We start from the raw sequence: 17,452 nt of genomic DNA, 5'->3' as shown, positions 1-17,452 counted from the left end.
TTGTGTGTGGGCATTGGGGGGAAGTTTGCATTTCTCTGGGATAGAGCCCAAGAAAGCAATTGTGGGTCATATGTTGCTTGTTTAGTTTTTAAAGAAACTACCCAGCTGTGTTTCAGAGTGCCTGTACCATTCCACATTCCGACCAGCAAAGTGTAAGAGACCCAATTTCTCTGCATTCTTTTCAGCATTGGGTGGTGGTATTACTATTATTTTTTTATTTCAGCCAAAATGATGGATGTGTAGTGATATTTCATTGTGGTTTTAATTTACATGTACCTGAGGGCTAATGATGTTTTCTGTGCAGCTTTATCATCTGTGCATTCTCTTTGGTGAAATGTGTGTTCATGGTTTTTTTTTTTTCCCCATCCATTTTGTAATTTGATTGTTTGAGTCTTTACTGTTGAATTTTAAGAGTTCTTTATGTATCCAGATACTAATCCTTTGTCAGATTCGTGGTTTGCGATAATTTCTTCCTAGTCTATAACTCGTCTTTTCATCCTCTTAATAGGGTTTTTCACAAAGCAAAAATTTTAAGTTTTGAGAAGGTACAGTTTGGTAGGTTTTTCTTTTATGGACTGTGCTTTTGGTATGAAGTCTAAGAATTCTTTGTCCAGACCATGATCCCAAACATGGTCTTTTTTTGCCCCCTAAAGTCTTATAGTTTGGTTTTATATTTAAGTCCATTTTGAGTTTATTTTTGTTTAAGATGAATGTTTTAAGTTAAGATGCTTATTTTGCTTTTTTTATTTGATTTTTTCAACTTCAGATATTCAGTTATTCCAGTGTAATTTGCTTGAAAGGCTACCCTTTCTCTGTCAGATTACTTTTCTTTTCTATCTCCATGCTTTTATATATATATTTTTAAATATTTTATTTATTTATTTGACAGAGATAGAGACAGCCAGCGAGAGAGGGAACACAAGCAGGGGGAGTGGGAGAGGAAGAAGCAGGCTCATAGCAGAAGAGCCTGATGTGGGGCTCGATCCCAGAACGCCGGGATCATGTCCTGAGCCGAAGGCAGACGCTTAACCACTGTGCCACCCAGGCGCCCCCATGCTTTTATATATCTCGATAAGTTCAATGACTATGCAAGATGAAAGCCAGTAGAATTGACTTTAATTGTACTATTTTACTGATACCTCTGGATAGTTAAGAAATAACAATTCTCTTTCATTTTATTTACAGTATTAATTTTTATTAAACAAGACAAAAACAAGCAAAAAAAAAACACCCCTCTTTCTCATGTCGTTAGAAATTCCTTCTGAAATTTATTTAAAATGATATACCTGTGGTATCCTATAGATAGGTAACATATATATTACTGGTGTAGTATAATTTGCTATATATATTGTGTGTACTATTCATATTACTACATTTTTAATATAATAGCTACCTATATTATGTTACAGATGTATACATCTATATTGTATTATATATATTACATACCACATACTTATACTGTATGTAATAGAAATACTATCATTAACTTTGTCCTTCCTTATTGTTGAGGATTTTAGTAGTTTCTATTTATTATTCTTATGAATAATAATACTAGAATTATATTATACATTCAGCAGGAAGAGGCACATGTCTTACCCTCTGTACTCAGAACAAAACTTCATCGTGGAGTGGAGTTCATGTTTTTACCATCCCAAACAAAACGATTAATGAATGTTTAGTTTACTGAGAAGAGAAAAACAGAATCTATTCAGCATTGCAGACAAATAGTAGCAAACTGAATTCCTCATCTACCTGCAAGTTACTAATAAAGTTGTAAAAGGCGTTTTAAATTGAGTATGATTTGAAAGGCCAAATGTTTTATGTGGACTTTTTGTTTCTTCTTACTAGCTCAGAGGTTCTTCAGCTTTATAGTGCATAAAATTTATTTATGGGTTGACTGTACAGAACCACATAAATATGATACTTAGAGGGTGATTTAAGGGTCAGGGAGATGATTGTGATTGAATACTTACCACCTGTCTGCACTTGAATTCAGAATTCCTCAGTCAGTGCTGGGCTTTTTTTTAAGGATAGATTCTTACTCTTTTAAGTCTCTGCATATTTGTTGCCAGATGCCCTTTAGAGGTCACCAGCAGAGTACAGGAGTGCCACTCAGATCTCTGCTATCAGTGGATATTATCATTAATATACATTCTTATTAATTTTTAGGTTAAAACATCTCATTTTATTTTGCTTTTGGAGAACATTGTTTTTCATTTACTCTTTGCACTTTCCTCTCTTTGGTATGATTAATATTTTAGTGTCTAATTTCATTTATATTGGCTATTCCATTAAAGGTAGCTTTGGTTGCTCTGATCAGAATTCCAGTCAGCCTCACTCAATTAAGAATGATGTTGATGGTGGTGGGTTCTTAGGGACACAGATGATTTCCAAGAATACCAGGAGAAGTCAGCAACAGAAAGATGACAAAGGACTAAAAGGTCTCTTCTGCCTGAAATAGAAATTATCTAGTTCTCTGTACCAGGTTCCACTGCCTAACTATTAGGCCCGTGATTCAACATGGTCGCCAACCTGTTTATAAACTACCAGTGTTGACCTCTCAACTCAGCCTGTGCCTCAGTTTGACAGTAATCTTTGAGTCTCTGGGTTGGGTGTTCTGAGGGAGAATCTGGTTGGTGTTGATCAGTCATTTATTAGCTAGTCTAGTGTCTGGCCCAACTCTTGACCCTCAGTTATGAGGGATGTCACATGACACATAGGGGCCATCTCTTTCTAGGGCTGTCAGTGAAGTCTTCAGCATATATTGGGCCCATGGCTTCCATATTTAATTGCATTTGAAATAAGAGCGTGTGCCATGAATGCCTATATTATTTGTGCTGATTGGGAATTTAATCTCTGGGACTTTTTCTGAAATGTTGCTACTGTTATTGAAATGTTAAGAAATTTGCCTTCAAATATTCATTTTCATTTGATTCCAGTAATTGAAGGACATAATACACCTGTTGTGGAAACAGTTTTGGGTTTTAAAATTTTATTTTCCCGAAGTAGCATCATGCTTATGGCTTATGAATACTTTACGGGTGAAAACATCAAAAAGAAAACATTTAAATGCAAATGTCAGTAATACATGAGTCAGTGATGCTGAACTCTGTCTTTGTATTTCCTCCCAGATATATCAGCGATGCTGGCTAGTATTCAAGAAAGCTTCAAGCAAAGGTCCAAAAAGACTGGAGAAATTTTCCGATGAACGTGCTGCATATTTTAGGTGTTATCATAAGGTAAAACTTGATTGTTGTGGCTTTCTAGAACTCTGTTCACAAATAGGTAAGCTGAGTTCATTGAGTCTGAAAACCTGTCTGGATCGTTTAACAAAAGTACGAATAATTCTTTTTCCAAGGACAAAACATCTCTAAATTACTATCTTTAATTGTTTAAAATAATGGACTACTGTAAAGTTACTCTTCTGATTTCCTACTATTTGTTGTTGTTTTTCCAATCTCAAGTGTAGGATTTACCATGCTGTCTTTGAATTTTCAAGTTTCGTAATAAACCCAACTGCCAACGTTGAAGCCCCTTGAGAGTAAAGATGAGGTCTCCATGTACCTAGCACATCTAGGGCCTGATGCAAATTAGATCCTCATTCAGTGCTTGGAATGTGGGGTGAGGATGAGGGGACGGGTGAATGGTGAAGGAGGAGGAAGTTCCACTCATTAGTTTATTTATTTTAAGCTTGATGTCTAAATTTAATTCAGACTTGCAGTTTGAATCGTGGTAGTCTGTTTCCTCACTAAAAATAGTAATTGTGTATTAAAATACATCCTCTGGCAGTAGAAAATGAAGAAAAATACAAGGCATACTTGGATTTACAAATTAGCCATGTCTTTCCCTCTACAGGGCAATGTTTTTCATGGCCCTTGTTAATGGGCAGGTTATGTCTTTTTTCTTTTCATGAAATTAGGTAACAAATGCATGGTTAACTTCTTTTTCCCCCAAGGTGCTGGTGATTTCCGTTTTGGGAAAATACTACTCTTGTCTGTGGAGGAATTATGTTTATTTTTACGACGGAACATTTTAATTGTTTCAGTTTTCTATCTTGAGATTCTGATCCTCACTTGGTGAGATTTTATCAGGAGTGGGGCTACTTGCCATTTAAAATTTTATGTGAAACCGGTAGATTCATTAGCAGAGAAATTTGGCTAGGTGATGGAAAGTGAATAATCTTTCCTTTTTATGCACATTCTCCACAGGTGGTGACTTTATGACTTCTTATTAAGGGCCTGTGTTGACACCTTGGTTTATCCAATAATGAAAAGCAGTAGGGCAAGCTGTAATCCTTTGCAATTTAGGGAAATAAAGCATATGCCATGCTTTATAGGCACATCTGCGCATACGTAAGGGAAGAAAAAGCACTAAGCAAGACTTTGAGGTAAGTAGGGAAGGCAGTCAAGAGTCGTATCTTCCATGTGTACTATTTCCCCACCATCTCATCATGAAGTTCCATATTCCAAGGTCAGCTTCCTTCCCTGCCTACCTTTAACGTTAAAGGAGAAACCAAGGAAACCTCTTCAGGAGTCTAGAATTTGCTCCACCATTTCTCTTCCATGTGCCCCGTATTTCCACTGTGCAGATAAGGGTGTTTGTCCTCAGGCTAGAGCTGTTGGGTTGCCAATCTATTAGATAGGATCTGCGCTCCATGAAGCCAGTGATAGCTTACCTTTCAGCCCTTGCAGATAATCTTGAGCCAATCTCTGTATTTCTATAATACCTGAGATTCCTGGTGTCCAGACGTTTTAGACCAGGTGTATTATGTCCCAGTTACCCCACACGTACCCAGTATCTTTGCTAATAGTAAGATGGTGAACAATGATACGGGAATAGCTTGCTTCGTATTTACTTGAGAGGGCTTGCCTTAAAAGGGAGCTCAAAATGCCCAAGGGGGTGTTTGGTTTATCTGTAGGACCAAAGGAGAGTCTTTCCTAGTTTTCTGTTCCTTAACTGACATTGATTCCTTCCCTCCACCTCTCAGGTCCATCAACCCTGGTGACCAGATTTCCTACCCTGATTATTTTCTTCGTGGTTCTTTATTGCCTTCTCATTATAATTAACAAGGTCATCTAGAGGCTTCATCTTCTAGGTGGCCAGAAGTTGTGGTCTGCATCAGCTCTCTCTTGAGAACCTCAGCCAGTCTGTAACTTTACAATTCACCATCTGCCACCATATGGGGCATGATTGTGTCGCCCCAAAATTCATGTGTTGAAACCTAACCTCCAATGTGATGACATTTGGAGATGGGTCCTTTGGGAGGTAGTTAAGTCATGAGGGTGGAGCCCTCATGACTGGAATTAGTGCGCTTAGAAAAGAGATCCCAGGGGAGCTCCCTCCTTCCTACCTCCATGTGAAGACACAGCCATCTGTGAACCAGGAAGTGGAGCCTCACCACACACTGAATCTGCCAGTGCCTCTGCCTGGGCTTCCCAGCCTCCAGAACTGTGAGAAACAAATTTCTGTTGTTTATAAGCCACCCGATCTGTGGTGATTTGTTACAACAGCTCACACGGACTAAGACACCATCAGACTCTTGTCCTGTCTAGTCATTGTGTGTGACTGCTAATGTGGATCAGTCCTTTCTTGTTTTGGTAGAGTTCCAGATAGAGCCCAGAAATCCCTAATTCCTCACAATCCCCTGTACCTAATATAGAAAAATAAAGAGGGGCGCCTTGGTGGCACAGCGGTTAAGCGTCTGCCTTCGGCTCAGGGTGTGATCCCGGCGTTATGGGATCGAGCCCCACATCGGGCTCCTCCGCTGGGAGCCTGCTTCTTCCTCTCCCACTCCCCCTGCTTGTGTTCCCTCTCTCGCTGGCTGTCTCTATCTCTGTCGAATAAATAAATAAAATCTTTAAAAAATAAAAAAATAAAGAAATAGGCTATGCTTTGCTTACAGACCTTCCCATACCTAAGAGAAGAAAGAAGACAGGTGAGGCAAAGTCTATAGGAACTCCCAAATCCAGTCTGTCACCAAGTGGTGTTGGCTCTATGTTCAACGTGCATAGAGACTCCAGACATTCTCACAACCTCTGTTGGTACCACTGTGGTCCCAGCCACTAGGCTGCCTAACGCCCAGCCCTCTAGAGTCTATTCAAAACACTCATAGCACATCATGGTACTCCATGCAAAACCCTCAGCCAAGTCTTTTTTTTTTTTTTTAAGATTTTATTTATTTATTTGACAGAGATAGAGACAGCCAGCGAGAGAGGGAACACAAGCAGGGGGAGTGGGAGAGGAAGAAGCAGGCTCATAGCAGAGGAGCCCGATGTGGGGCTCGATCCCCGAATGCCGGGATCACACCCTGAGCCGAAGGCAGACGCTTTCACCACTGTGCCACCCAGGCGCCCTCAGCCAAGTCTTTATAATGGCCTACACAGTCATGTGATTTGACCCCTTGTCCCCTGTTTCACCTCATCTGCCCAGTTCCCCCATCCCACTTTACTGTGCTGCAGGCGCCCTGGGCTCTTTGCTTTCCTGAGAGCACTGTGTGTGGTGTTTCCTTTTCTGGAATGCTCTCCCCACAAATATCCATGTAGCGCATTTCCCTATGTTGTTCTGGTCATTGCTCAGATTCCTCCTCTAAGAGAGTCTGTTCCTTGATCTCTTAGTTAAAATAGAATCCTTTGATACACCCTGCGCATCTCTATTTTTCTCTGCAGCACTTATCACTACGTGTATATTTGTTTGGTTATTTCTTACTGTCTTCCCCACACCACCATAAAATAAGGTCCACAAGAGCAGGTTTTGTGTTTATTTGTTTGGTGGGGGGCGGGGAGGCATGGTTCACTATTAGTGATCATTGCTTAATACATAGAAGACATATTTTAAACTATTGGTTGAGAAGCAATATTATCAGTAGAGTACATACAAATGTCTTTGTGTCATGCTTTTATCTAGCTTTTACCAAAAGAAATCTGTCTTTGAGACACCTGAAGCCAGGAAAAGGAATCTTGATGTGAAGGATATGAGGTGGATAGTGATGGGGGTAGAAAAAGCCGGGGATTGGAAGTTTTAGGAGGACAGACTCAAATGTAAAACCAAAGTGGATTGTAATGATCCCCCCTTGAATGTGAACCAAGTAAGGGAAGATTGAGGACAAACTTGTCCTATTTCAGACTTCTACCTGCTGGCTTTGGAATTTAATATGTAAATCTTTGGGGACTGTGGTAAGCCACATTCTCTTTCATCTATAATAATCATTAACCAAAGTTCAAAGCATTAGAATGGAAGAATTATCTACATTAAGCCTCCAAGCCCTTGATGAGTTCCTGTAGCCATTCATCCTCCTTACTCTCTCAGATCTGATACATTTAGTATTAATCTCTTGGGGGCATATAAAAAGCCAGAATAACTCTGCGATATGCATTTTTTATCTAAATACTGTGTAATTTATGAATCTTGATCATAAAATACTGGGGTTATAAGGAGCACACCGTGACCAGATTTCAGAATTTCTTCGAATATAAATAAAGCAATTTCTGAAAGAGATGAGGAACTGGCCATTCTGCTATTTGATCAATACAGAGGTGGTGCGGCATATGGAGCCACATCCCTCCTGCAGGAAATCTAGCATTTATGAGACCACAGCGCCTCTTTCTTAGAGATATTAGTAAGAAAAAAATTGCCACTTTTGCATATCGGATTCCTATCAGAAGTTATTAAACAGGAAATTGACTGCAGAATTTTAAAACTTGGTGCCTTCCTCCCTGAAGATGTAGCTAACGATGATCGCCTGAAAAAAAATTGGAAAATAAATATATGAATAATGCGCATACAGAGCAATTCATTTTTCATTTTTTTACCTCTTCCGTGAAGCTCCCCTCAAGCACCGCAGCTGTCAGAGATGGCTGTGAAATTGATTAACTGTAATTGCAACAATAGTAATACTCCAGTGACTTTAAATATAGTTCCCGACCTTCTTGGTAAAGGCAAGTTCACTGTTTTCATTCAGGAAATCAAAGTGGCTCACCCCAACCAGAAGGGGTTGAGCGTTTCTATGAATAATTTTACTTTTTCAAGATGAATAACAACTGGAAGGCGATCGAAGTGGAAAGAAGACCGTCTACTCTTTTTGCGACCAAGCCAAATGGTGGAGTGGGAAGTATGCGCGACCCAGATTTGGGAAACCTGCTTTCTAACCCTGGCCTTGCCGTGGTATGTGTATGATAGGTTACTTCACTTCTGTGTCAGGGTGACCTCTGTTAGAAGTTGAGGCATATTGAACATTTCAAGAGTTTCTGGGAGCAAAAATCGATTCAAATCGTGCAGCACCGGAAGTGGCGGGAGTCCCACACCAGGAGGAGTTGGGGAGGGACTTTAATAGTGAAAAGGAGGAAGCAAAGTAAGGCAGTTATTGATTGGCTGTAGCTTAAAGCCTAGTTGGCTGTGATTGGTTGTCCTTAGCATGTTGACTTCATAACCTCGAGGCATGTACAGACAGGCTCAGGTTTTGGTTTGCTTCCAGAGGCTCTCAGGGCATGAGAGCCACATCAGTCTGATGGTCTCCTTATTTAATTAATTTAACACCTCCAGGGCAAGTCACATCCTGGCTTCTCCGTCATCTCACATTGCTGAGCCTGCAGGAGCAGAAGGACAGTTCTAACCGATTCTCTAATAGAGTGTTTCCCAAAACACATGCCAGAAACTCTGAAAGAGGGGAGTTCCAGGAGGACCAGGGTTCTGTGGTCGAAGAAGTTTGGGAACTGCAACATTTCCATCCATTCTTCAGATTTTTAATCCACTGTAGCTTATCAGAGGCTCTGAGGAGGCCTACAGTTAGGACACCTGAGTAACTTGGAGTCAGTATTTCCAAAACCGATTGGTCCATGGAGCTACCTTTTTTTTTAAAATCATATGTTCCATGAAACAAATAAATTTAATTCTAAGGAAGACAGTTTGGATATGCTGCTTATGTGTGTTACCTTGTTTATTAAATGTCCACTTAGCCTGTTGTTTTTCAACAGCGAGCATCTGGGGGTGGTCATTCCCACTTCACCAGAGTCATAAGGTTCACTTGTGTATCAAATGAATACATGTTCGTGAATGTATCAGAAAAATGGGAGACCCTCTCACTGCAAAGAGTAATCACCGTTATTATTTTTGCCAAAGAGTTATTTGTTCTATCATTCTGTCCTTCCTAAGTGAGTAGGTCACTTTCCATCTCCCAAACCCATTCTTGGTTTCTTGTTCTTGGTTTCTGCAAAAATAGGATTCCAGGTTCTTCACAGTAAGCTAACATCCTAAAAGTTATTTCTCTGGAATTTTCACCAGCTTATCACTTTGTGTGTGTGTGTGTGTGTGTGTGTGTGTGTGTGTGTTAATGTTTTCAGTACTAATGACTCATTCTTGTTTGTTCAGCTTCTCTCTCTTCTAAAACATTTCCTCTTGTGACGTAGCTGTCTGTAATACATCTTTTCAAAATCTTACTGTATGTCATAGCCTCTTTTTTCAATACTCACACACAAGCTTTGGAGTCATTCCCTCTTTGTGCAAGAAACTACCCACCAGACCCTGTTCTGGAAGCTGAATTCACTTATGCCATGAGGACATGCCTCTTCACATCTCAACAGATTAGATTATAGCTTATGACTCGGAAGGTTTCCCGGATGGTAAATGCTTCCATACCCACATTTCTTAGGCAAAGGTAGAGTAGATAGAAGGGGTTAACTGTGGTACCCAAACTACATCTTCCCATTTTAAGTACTCAAGCAGAGAAAAGTCTGTGTCAGTGTGCCAGAGGCTCCTGAAATATGTTCAAAATTGAATTAACTATCTTTCCTACCCAAGCGTGATTCCTTTCTGGAGTTCCATGCCTCAGTGTAAGATTCATCTAGATTCACCCTCTTCCTTATCCCCTCTCCTGTCCAGTCCATCACCATGTTTGCTCATACTCCTGCCTTTGCATGAACACCCTTCCCTCCCTGGTCTAATTGATCCCTCAAAGTCTCTACTGTGTCTTTATCTCCTCGTGACTCTTCCTGACTCACCCCAAGTTAGCCTGTCTTCTGGGCCCCTTCTGCCTGGATGCACTGGTCGTATTGAAAGCAGTGATTTATTTTCATGCTGGTGGCAGATTCTGTCTGGTTAGTGCTGACCCCTTAATCATAGGCTTTCTTCCTTGGTGACAGACAGCTGATTTTTAGCTGAACACAAGGCTACCCAAAGAAAAGACCGCTATGTAGTGAGGTATGACCATATGACTAAATCCTGGTCTGAGTGTAAGCAGAGAAGGTGAGATGTCCTTCATTTCTTTCTCTTTCCTGTTGATTAGAAAATGGACATTAGCCATCTTGGCCCACACTATGGGAAAGACCATGGGTTGAGGATGGTAAAGCAACCGGACATGTCCCATACAAGTGTAGAGGGAGATGTCGGGGACTGGTTTGTGCTCCCTGACGCCATATGCCTGGTTCAGGCTACAGTAACAGAATATCATTGACAGGTGACTCATAGAACAGGAATTCGCTTCTCGTGGTTCTGGAGATTATAAATCCAAAATCAGGGTGCCAGCATGGTCAGATTCTGGTGAAGGCCCTCTTCTGCGTTTCAGATTGCTGACTTCTTGGCCTGTCTGTATGTGGTGCAAGAGAAGATGGAGCTCTCCGGATTCTCTTTTGTAAAAGCAATGATTCCACTCATGAGGGCTCCATCTTCATGATGGAATCACTTCTACTACCATCACATTGGGCATTGGGTTTCAACATATGACTTTGGGGGGAACACAGATACTCAGCCGATAGTGCCGCAGAACACCAGGTCAGCCCTAGACTGTCTCTGTTTCTCTCCTGTGAGAGGAGTAACTTCTATCGTGTTCAAACCTCATAATCCTGGATTTTCTCTCATGTGCAGCAGAGAACTGATAGAGTTTGCCCTAACCGGGAGAGACAATAGAATACATTGTCCTCATTGCCCAGTGCATGCTGGGTAGGGAACTCTGTTACAAGCAGGAGGCTCCTGCTACGATCCTCTCTGTTGGATTGTGTGCCTGGGGCCCACCGCAGCGTCTGCTACGGTGGCTGCTTTGGATCCCAGGGACACTTAGGGTGCCCAGGAAATGATCTGTGCCCTACTTACACTAGTACCGCATAGTGGCAATGTTAAGAGACCCTTTGGTATATGGAGCATAAAAAGAGCTGTGTGAATTGTGCAAATTCTCGGTCATTGGAAATTACTGCATGGTTTTGTCTTAGAGAGAAGGCTGACTAATAATAAAGACAGCCCTGTCACAGTTGTACAGGTATTGAAATTTTTAAAAATCTGTATAAAATACACACAAGGTTAAAAAAAAATCAAATGATACTGTGCTTACTTCATCTCTCCCCTCTGTTCGTGGGCTGAATGACGTATGTTTAAGTCCTACCCTTGGTGCCTGTGAATATGGCCTTATTTAGAAATCGGGTCTTTGTAGATGTCATCAGTTTAGGATGCGGTTACTGGGTTTGGTGTTCTGTTAAGAAAAGACGCAGACACACCGGGGAAGACGAGGGACAGAGTTTGGAATGATACAGCCTCAAACCAGGGGATGCCAGGGATTGCGGGCCCCTGCCAGAAGCTAGGGGAGAAGCCTGGAACAGATTCTCTCTCAGAGCCTTCAGTAGGAACCACCGCCACTGACCCCTTGACTTGGGGCTTAGGCCTACAGAGAGAAGACCCGTCTGATGTTCAGGAAGCCTGGTTTGTGGTGCTTTGTTATGGTAGCCCGCGGAAGTATTTCTTGACACACGACCTTATATGATGAAGGTCCTGTGCGTCTACCCTTTGCTGTCTCTGCTCCAACTTGCTGGGTTTTCTTCGCCTTCATGTTCTCCAACTCCAGATTATCGCTGCCTCATAGACACCAGAGCCCAGGGGCGCCTGGGTGGCACAGCGGTTAAGCGTCTGCCTTCGGCTCAGGGCGTGATCCCGGCGTTATGGGATCGAGCCCCACATCAGGCTCCTCCGCTATGAGCCTGCTTCTTCCTCTCCCACTCCCCCTGCTTGTGTTCCCTCTCTCGCTGGCTGTCTCTATCTCTGTCGAATAAATAAATAAAAATCTTAATAAATAAAAATCTTTAAGAAAAAAAAAAAAAGGAAACCAGAGCCCACTGTGTCACGCATTCCACCCTTTCAAGTGACACCGGAAATGCAGATTTTTTTTTGACGAGAACTTCTTTTTTTTTTTTTTTAAGATTTTATTTATTTATTTGACAGAGAGACAACCAGCGAGAGAGGGAACACAAGCAGGGGGAGTGGGAGAGGAAGAAGCAGGCTCATAGCGGAGGAGCCTGATGCGGGGCTCGATCCCAGAACACCAGGATCACGCCTTGAGCCAAAGGCAGACGCTTAACGACTGAGCCACCCAGGCGCCCCGAGAACTTCTAACATTTAAGTGTATTTGTAAAATAGAGTGTAGACCGAATCAAACGTCTCTCTGAGTTGCACTGACTTGTAGGCTCTCCCACCCGAACTTTTTTTTAATCTTTGAGTTACCTCTTGAATAGTAGATGAAGAAGATAGTGATATCTTGCCGAAGTCCACGTGAGACACTGTACTTAGTAGGTTGACTATTTTAGCATGTATAAACTGCAAACAAAATACTTTGTGATGTCGTAACACTTTGTGATGAATATAGCATCTTGTTTCCTTTCAGTTATTTATATTGGGCATATATATACATATATATATGCGTTGTGATGAAAAGCTTCACCAGCACTATAGCTACAATAGGATTTTCATCAGAGCCACACACATTCGTCATGAAATATTATTTTAGTCAAAAACACCCATTAAAACTGTCAAAGATAGATTTATTCTGTATGCCTCCTCTACAAGAATAGAGGAAGACACAGAAAACCAAATCAGAGAGAAAGAATAAGCCTACCAGGTAGTACAACCATGCTTGATTCAAGATGGAAGGTTGTGTCAATCCAAATTGTTACACTTACCATGGTATCCGTCCCGGGCATTGGGTCCTGTATCATCTGTGAGTTGCAAAACAAGCTGGTTTCAAAGTGATGCCTCTAAAGGAAATTTTTTTTTGAGGCTTCCTGTCACCCTTAGAATCATATCGAAACCCATTGTCATTACCACAACTAAGGCCTTGAGTGATTCTGCTTCAGCACACATCTCAGACTGTCCCAGGCCACTCATCACCTTGCCGTACTTGTTCCGCCTCAGGACCTTTGCATCTGCTGTTCCTTTGGTCTGCAAAACCTTTCCCATGGTTTCTTCTCTTACTCTATTTTATTTTATTTTTTAAAGATTTCGCTTATTTATTTGACAGAGCAAGCGAGCACAAGCAGGGGGAGCGGCAGGCAGAGGAGAGGGAGAAGCAGTCTCCCCACTGAGCAGGGAGCCCGATGTGGGGCTTGATCCCAGGACCCTGGGATCATGACCTGAGCCGGAGGCAGACTTAACCGACTGAGCCACCCAGGCACCCTCTTACTTTGGATATTAACTGAAATATTTCCTCAAAAAGGCCTTATTTGAACCCTCTATGCAAGTCTGAGTCACATTTCTTATTAAATTCGTAACACTTATCACTACTGAAAGTATGTCTTTCATTCATTTCTGTGCTTGTTTACTGCTAGTTAACAGTAAGCCCCAGAAGGCCAGGGATCCTGTCTCGTGTGTTCAGATCTGTGTCCTCAGCACCTTTATCAGCATAAGAAGTATAATAAGCATTCGTTAAATGTTGGTTGAATTTGTGGCAGAAGGGAGAATATAGTACACCATGGGTTTTGGGTCAGAAAGTCTGTTCACTACATTTAAATTGTGTCTTAAGTTCCTAATCTACAAAGTGGGAAAAAGATAATAAGACTGGGCTCACAAGGTTATGTGAAGATTTTTTAAAAGTGATGTAAGGCGGGCACTTTATGCTTTGTAAAGCCCTTTGGAATAGATCATAAATAATTTTTTTAAAGATGTGTGCTTTTGGACATACCATTTAAGCTAGAGGTTTTCCTGTGATCATTATAGTAGTTGATATTTATTGAGGGCTTACTTTGTCCCAATACACACTAAACAAAATACTTCAGATATGTTAGTTCAATTCCACAGCAGGTTTATGAGACTGATAGTATTATTATTCCCATTTTACAGATGAGGAAATTCAGGATGAGTGAAGTTGAGGAACATGGGAAGTGACAGAATTAGAGCTGAAGTCTGGGCATTCTGGCTCCAAAGCCCATATTCTTAATACCCATGGTACACTACCTCCCAGAGACAGAGTCTTTGGTTCACATGATAGCTTGTTTAGATGGCCCAGCCTTTAAGTAAATAAAAGAAAGAGCTGTTCTCATTGAAGCACGAATGGAGGTTGGAGTGGGGAAGAGAGATCCCCACATTCATTCTTATCCCACTGGTCCTCATGTTCCCAGAGGGGTTATAGAGATATTCCAAGGAACACATTTGAAAACTATTTGTGTACATTCGTCAACATTACACTTTATTTTGAGATAATTGTAGAGTTACATGGAGTGGTAAGAAATAACATAGAGAAAATGTGTATCCTTTATCCAGTTTTCCCCAGTGGGAACATTTTGCAAATCTGTAATACAGTATCCCAGCTAGGATCCTGACATTAATACAGTGACTGATTTCATTCAGATTTGCCTCGGTTTACCTGTCCTCTTGTGTGGGTACGTGTTTCTTTCTGTGCAATTTTCTCACCTGTGGGCTTCTGTACCCACCACCTTAGTTAAGATACAGAAAGATTCCATCAGCAAAAGGATCCCTTGTATTTCCTTTTGTAATTACATCTCACAGGTCCCTACCCCAGTAGGCACTAATAGGTTTTTTATAATTTTTTCTTTTCAAGAATCATGCACTATATAACCTTTTGAGATTGGCTTTCTTCACTTACCATCATTTCCTTGAGATTGATCCAAGTTTTTGTGTGTTATCAATAACCCTTTTTATCACTAAGCAGTATTCCTTAGTATGGATTACCACAGGTTGTTTATATTCACCGATGGAAGAACATCTGGGTTGTTTCTAGTTTGTTTATTACAAATGGAACTTTTATTTCTCTGGGATAAATTCCCAAGAGTGCAACTGCTAGATCACATGGGGTTGCATCTTTAGTTTTATAAGAAACTGCCAACCTGTGTTACAGAGTTGCTGTGCCATTTTACATTCCCACCAGCAAGGTATGAGTGGTCCAGTTTTTCTGCATCTTTGCGAGCATTTGGTGTTGTCAACCGTTTCTTATTTTAGTCATTCTGATAGTGATATCGCATATTGGTTTTAATTTGTGTTCCCTAATGGCTAACGATGTGGAAAGTATTTTTATACAGTTAACTTGCCATCTGTACATTTTTTCTATGAAATATCTCTTCATGTATTTTGCCAATTTTTAACTATTGAGTTTTGAAGTTTTTAGTTTCTTCTATTTATTTATTTACTTGTTTATTCATTTACTTATTTATTTTTAGGTTTTTTAAAAAAAATATAGTCTAGATACGAGTCCTTTGTCATCTATGTGGTTGCAAATAATTTCTCCCATTCCACAGCTTATCTTTGCATCTTCTTAACAGGGTCTTTTGCAGAACAAAGTTTTAATTTGGGTGATGTCCAGTATTTGAATTTTTACTTTTATAGAATATGCTTTTGGTATCAGATGTAAGAACTCCTTGCCTAGCTTTAGATGTGGAACCTTTTCTCCGTTTGTTTGTTTGTTTGTTTTTCCCCAAACATCTTATTATAGTTTTATGTTACACATTTAAGTCCATGAATCATTCTGAATTTAATTTTTGTATAAGATGTCAGAGGTAGGTTGAGTTTTATTCTTTTTACCTATGAATTTCCAATTACTCCAATACCATTTGTTTAAAAAAAAAGTTATTCTTTTCGCATTGAGTTGCTTTTGCACATTTGTCAAAAATCATTTGAGCATATTAGCATGGGTCTGCTCCTGGGTTCTCTATTCTTTTCCACTGAGCCATGTATCTCTCTGCTAATGTCATACCCTCTTGATTACTGTAGATACGTAATAATCTTAAATATTGGATACAATGATGCTTCCACTTCTTCTCTTTTCCAAGATTGTTTTAGCTACTCTCATGTCTTTTCCTAAAAGTTTAAATGGAGCTGGTCTATGTCTACAGAAAACCCATGTTAGGATTTTGAGAAGAATTATATTAAACCTATACATCAAATTGTGGGAGAACTGACATCTTTTCTATGTCAAGCCTTTCACTTCCTGAACATGGTATGTCACCCCATTTACTTGAATCTTTTAAAATTTCTTTCATCAGCATTTTGTAATGTTCCACCTCCATATCCTTGTACATGTTTTGTAAAGTTTATACCTGATTATTTTGTTTAATTTGCATTAGGTTTAAAGCCCTTTGATTTAAATACTTAACTTATGTAAACCAGTCATTTTTTGACCTATGACCTGATAAAACAATCATGTAGTTTAAATGACTTTTTTTCTTATCCCACAGTTGACTTTACCATTTGAAATGATTAGTTGTCCTTGCATTTTGGATAGAGTCCCCAGTTTTGGAGGGTTTATGAAAATTTAATCTGCTTACTCTATCACTGTCGATAGTTCGTTTGACTTAGTTATATTGTTAAGAAACACACATATACACATACCAAAATAAGGACAAGACAAATAGAAAATTAGCTACAAAGTTCATTGATTATAAATGCTCTTTCCCTCCATGCATATGTATTTTTATATGAATTTCTTAAAAGCATATCTCTTTAGGACTTGATCTATGTGGAAATACTTGACTATAATTCAAGTGCATACAAACGTTCTCTGTAAATGACATCAAAAGAAAAAAAGTGGGTTTTCTCAAGTTGGTGAAAAATTAGTCAAATGGATTTTGGGTGTGGAAGAAATCACAGAGTGTTGTTGGCCAAGTGAGTCACTAGTGAGGAAGATGTGTTGACAATGGATGGAGATCCACTTCCTTTATCTAAAATTTTTTGGCAGGTTTCTTCCTTTCATTTTTCTCTCTCTCTTTTTTTTTTAAGTTATAAATGTCACACAGTAACAAATTTAAACAGTTCTGAAGTGCATGGAGTAAATAAAAGAAAAGAACCCTGTCTTGGACCCTGGTCCCAGTCCTCAGAAAAAAATACTAATAGATTGTGTACTTTTCAGGCTCTTTTTCTCTCTGTATACAAAGAGAAACATATTCTCACAAATACACAGATGATACTTTTAAGGCAAAAATGGAGTAATTCATTACGTGCTATACATACTGTGTTTAAGGAGATTGTAAATACAGATTTCCCCAGGACATGCACTCGTTGTCAGCCTCAAGTCCTTACATAACTTTTAATAGGAATTCCTTTCCCATTCAAAATATTCTGGTTTATGAGAGAAACTAAATGGTCACATTAATTATACTAGTCTCCTTTCCCTCACGTTTTTTTTTTTTTTTAAGATTTTATTCATTTATTTGACAGAGAGAGAGACAGCCAGCAAGAGAGGGAACACAAGCAGGGA

General features: G+C 39.9%; 1 protein-coding gene across 1 annotated transcript in view; it reads left to right on the top strand.

Moving 5' to 3' along the window:
• The window catches only part of DOK5 (docking protein 5), a 153,021-nt gene that overhangs the window by 66,465 nt on the left and 69,104 nt on the right, over positions 1-17,452 (top strand). The window contains exon 2 of the mRNA XM_045808441.2: positions 3,132-3,239. Coding sequence (XP_045664397.2) covers positions 3,132-3,239 — 108 coding nt within the window. The remainder of the gene's footprint in view (positions 1-3,131; positions 3,240-17,452) is intronic.

Source organism: Ursus americanus, chromosome 22 (genome assembly GCF_024610735.1).
Source record: "Ursus americanus isolate L20-20 chromosome 22, mUrsAme1.1.p, whole genome shotgun sequence".
Lineage (NCBI taxonomy): Eukaryota > Metazoa > Chordata > Mammalia > Carnivora > Ursidae > Ursus > Ursus americanus.
The sequence above is the reverse complement of the archived record's forward strand: the minus strand, read 5'-3'. Positions and strand labels throughout refer to the sequence as shown.